The 4349-nt window shown below is 37.7% G+C and overlaps 1 protein-coding gene across 2 annotated transcripts; it reads right to left on the minus strand.

Moving 5' to 3' along the window:
* Positions 1–517: 517 nt before the first annotated feature.
* LOC131036563 (pentatricopeptide repeat-containing protein At1g15510, chloroplastic-like) lies at positions 518–3378 on the minus strand. Of its 2 annotated transcripts, XM_057968462.2 has the most exons (2): positions 1794–3378; positions 518–1665 (listed from the first exon to the last, which is right to left on the minus strand). In XM_057968462.2, the coding sequence occupies exons 1-2, from the start codon at positions 3245–3247 to the stop codon at positions 1638–1640; spliced, it is 1482 nt and encodes a 493-aa protein (XP_057824445.2). In that variant the 5' UTR covers positions 3248–3378; the 3' UTR covers positions 518–1637. The 2 variants fall into 2 exon arrangements, with proteins under 2 accessions (XP_057824445.2, XP_059077701.1); XM_059221718.1 differs by having other exon boundaries at positions 518–3377.
* Positions 3379–4349: the final 971 nt, after the last annotated feature.

The raw sequence follows: 4349 nt of genomic DNA on the forward strand, positions 1-4349 counted from the left end.
ATAGTGTCGTATTGGGGTCTTGCCAGGAAGTTGTCAAATTGTAGAGTAGTGAAATGTATTGTTGTATATTTCATTGAAGATTAATAATCTACGTGTCCTTATTTTAGTGTGGAGTTTTTCCCAAAAGAATTTCTCTATGTAAATTCGGTGTCTCTATGATTTGATGATTTTTCTGTTGTGATGAATAAGCAATCACATTTCAAATTTGATAATCTTATTTTCAGATTTACTATCACATAATTCATCTTAATTTTAAACAATTTCAACAAGAATATATGACACTTTAGAATCACAAGACACTCGTGATACCGCACAAAAATATTTCTATTGCCCTTACCTCTATCAAACATCACCAAATATATCCAATCTTACATCGCATGTACCATAGCTAAGTTGGCAAGAAACAAGTTATGTGCATGAAAATGCCCTCGTCCTCCTTGTAGCTTCTCACATACATTTGAATGCTTGAAATGATATATTAACAAGTCGAAATTTCATGATTAGCATAAACTTTGAAATGTAAAAAATTGCATTATTCATCATAATTCATCGACAAAAAGTGTTTGAAGTACAAAATGAAATTTTTTGTTTCCCCATACTTCAGGATGATCTAGAAACAAAAGAAACCCTGCTCTCGGCGCTACAGTTCTAAGGCATATATGAGATTTAAGCTAAGGTGTTGATTATTTGAACTTCGTGTCAAGTTCGACAGATTTACAAACATGTGACATAATACCTGGTTGCTATTTTCCTTTGCTCTTTTCCTTTCTCTGGCAATATAGTTTAAATTAGCATTTACTAGGAATCACCAGTAAATTCCACAATAAGACATTAAGGGATAGAAATGACTTGCGTCCCTCGCAATAATATCATATGCAATAATTTTTGAAATGAACTTGCCAGCATCAAGTCATTTTCCCAAAGATTTTTGATGATTAGGTGTCTAGCTCATATTTTTATGAGTCCAAAAGCAATGGCCATCTTTCTGCTGTGGCAACCCAAGATTTGTTCCTTCCGTTTCTTCTCCATGCGTCCACATGATGAAGCACAATGTCTGTTTCAGGTTCATACGTGGCAGACTTCATCTACCCTTCTAAGGTATACAACATGACATGAATTGACCCAACTGTGGGTGTGTTTTGTCTCTTACCAGAATTATGTGAATGCTTCTTCACCATAATCCAACTGCACCCTAGCTTTGTGCTGAACCTACTCTTTCCCATTAAGGCTCTCATCTTTGGCTACATCATCGTACTAGCAAGCTGAAATGATGGCAAGGGCATCTGTTTGTTAATAAAAGTTCTAACATTTTGAGATTCTAAATCAAGGAGATGTTGTGCATCTTCTCCAATCCTGATATTGCAGTGAATCCTGCAGGCACCCATCAAGGCTTCCCACACAGCAGCATCAGGCCCTAGCGGTATCTTCAGAATTAAGTCGTATGCTTCGTTCAGACGCCCTGCGCCGCCAAGAAGGTCAACCAGGCATGTATAATGCTCCATCCTAAGTGTAATGCCCTCAAAGCATTGTCAGCCTTCATCCACTAGACCTTCATGGTTGCAAGCAAAATAATACAACTGGGGTCCAATTTTGCCTATTGCATTTGGTTATAAAGGTCAACAGCTTCCTTTCCAACCTCATTTATTCCACATCCTGCAATCAGCGCTGTCCAGGAAGCAACATCATTTTGAGACATTCTATCAAAAACATTCCGTGCAATCTCAATTCTTCCACATTTAATGTACATGTTTATAATAGCAGAACGCACAGATACATTAAACTGAAATCCACACCTAATTATGTAAGCATGGAGTTCCTTTCCCTTGTGCAAAGCTCCTAAATCACCACATGCAGGGAGCACACTCATCATAGTAAACTGATTTGGCTTCACACCATTCCAATTCATTTGACGAAAGATTTCCAAAGTCTCATTGGCATAACCATTTTGAGCACACCCATGAATCATGGTGCTGTACAAAACCACACCTCGTTCAGGGATTTTGCCAAAAATGTCTCGAGCAGCCTCTACTTGGCCGCAATTAAAATACATCTCTATAAGGCCATTCGCCACAAACGAATATACATCAAATCCGTTTCTGATAGCATAGCTATGGATCTCCTTACCCAATTGAAGATCTCCTGTATTTCCACATGCAGGAAGTACAGACGCCAAGGTTATTGAATTAGGTTTCTCACCTTCTATTTGCATTTGCTGAAAGTAATCTAATGCATCATCCCAAATCCCTGTGTGTGTAAACCCAGAAATCATTGCAGTCCAAGTGATCACATTCCTCTGAGTCATTTTGTCAAATACTTTCCGTGCATCCTCAATAGCTCCACATTTGGAATACATATCCACAAGAGCAGTCGCCACAACAACATCAGACTGAAACTTACATCTAACTATGCTCTCATGAATCTCCTTACCCAGTTGCAAGTCCGACATGGCACCACAGGCCTTAAGCACACAAGAAAACGTATTCTGGTCAGCCTTCACTCCTGCCAACCTCATTTGGCAATAGATCTCAAGTGCGTCTTTCTCACAGAACCCTTTACTAACATACCCTCTAATCAATGCATTCCACATCTGTAAACTTGGATAAGATGTTTCGTCAAACACTTGGCGTGCATCCTCAATACTCCCACAACTGGCATACATTTTGACCAGCCTAATCCTTAAAGACTCAAATCTATCAAGCCTGGTTAATCTCATGTGGGCATGGACTTGCTTACCCTGTTCCAATGCTTTTGTCCTCGCACAGGCCTGCAGTAGAATTTCGTACATGTTGGCATCTACTGGAATGCCTCCTCTGAATTGGGTATCGTCTAAAGCACGCAGAGCTTCCTTCAGCTTGCCTTCTCTACACAAATCATTCATGTCGCCGTAGATTGCAGTCAATGTCTTATGGTATTTTGAAGATCTTTGGCTCGTTTTCTTTTGGATTCTACCCCATTCACTTATTGTCTCTCCTGCTGGTGCTGTAATAACTTTTGGATAATGTTCTGTATTGATTTTTGATGGAGGTTTTGCTGTAACGATTTTCGAGGGAGGTTCTGCGGTATTTAATTTTGGGAAAGGCTTTGGCATCTCGATTTTCTGTGGAGTGTTTTTGCGTTTATTAAATACAGCAATGTCAGATATAAAAGCCATTTTGGTGTTTCTGGATTTAGGATGTTTGAGAGGAGTATTGAAGAGATTATGCTGATGTTTGTGGTGAGGAGAGAGTGCCAATGCCATGGTAGCCATCAATTTGGAAGATTATGCAACAAACAAATGATTTTGGTGAATCGACAGCTAGTTAAAGATTTGATTTTTGCGTCAAGGAAAATTCTCCAACGGCTTAATATGAGCTCAAGGCTTACGAAGGGCTATGCTTCAACCAACAATCATTTTCCAATTGGCAAGTGGTGAAAGAAGAGCTTCGGCTTATCAAATTTCCTAAAGTATGGTAAATATTTATTATATTTTTAAAAAATTAGTTAAATTAAGATTGTAACCATGAGTTTTCTATACTCCTCGAAGTATGTGAAGTATGCAAGGATATGATTTGATTTTGTTTTTCTGGATTCGATTGTGTAAATTTTTGTGTTGCCAACATTGCAGATCAAATACCATGATCCATCCTTAGGGCAAAAGAGCAAGTAATAGAGCAAGAGAGCATAATATGAAGATGATAGCAGACCTAGAAGATTAAAAAGATGAAAGAACAAACAAAAGGAAAGAGACACGAAAACCAAGAGGAGTAAAAAACAAATTAAAAATAACACAAAAAGAGACAAAAGACAGAAAAAACACAACAGAAAAAAGTTGTAAAACATAAAAAAAGAAGCAAAATAACCAAGAGGAGCAAGAAAGAGCAAACTAATAAGAGAGACAAAAAGCATAACGCGGCTACATACATATATGTGCATATAAGTGAACATGCATATATGTAAACAAAAACCAAGGAAACAAACATCCAAATAAACCTACAAACACACACAAAAATATATAAGAAATAAAATAAATGCATATATGTATATGTGTGTGTGTGTGTGTGTGTGTGCGAATTATAATTGATTATTAGTGCGAATGCTATCAGATGCTTGGTGTGATAAAGATCAGAAGATTGGTGCAAAATATCATGCAACCTATATCAGATACCTGATGCGAAAATAGCAGATCTAGAGCAAATCCTTTGGTGTATGCTTCAGTCAAGAAAGTGAATTAAAAGGAGGACAAACCTGGTGCAGATTTGAGCAAGGATGATTCAATCAGACATACATGCATTTCCAGATTGATGACTGGTGCGAATACATGTCAAACTAATGAGAACCTATAAAAGACTCATTGATGTTGAAATGCATGA

This window comes from Cryptomeria japonica, chromosome 5, assembly GCF_030272615.1.
Source record: "Cryptomeria japonica chromosome 5, Sugi_1.0, whole genome shotgun sequence".
In the NCBI taxonomy this organism is placed as follows: Eukaryota; Viridiplantae; Streptophyta; class Pinopsida; order Cupressales; family Cupressaceae; genus Cryptomeria; species Cryptomeria japonica.

Excerpts from the sequence above, each read along its gene's own strand:
- LOC131036563 (XM_059221718.1), bottom strand. The coding sequence starts at position 3,247 with ATGGCTACCATGGCATTGGCACTCTCTCCTCACCACAAACATCAGCAT.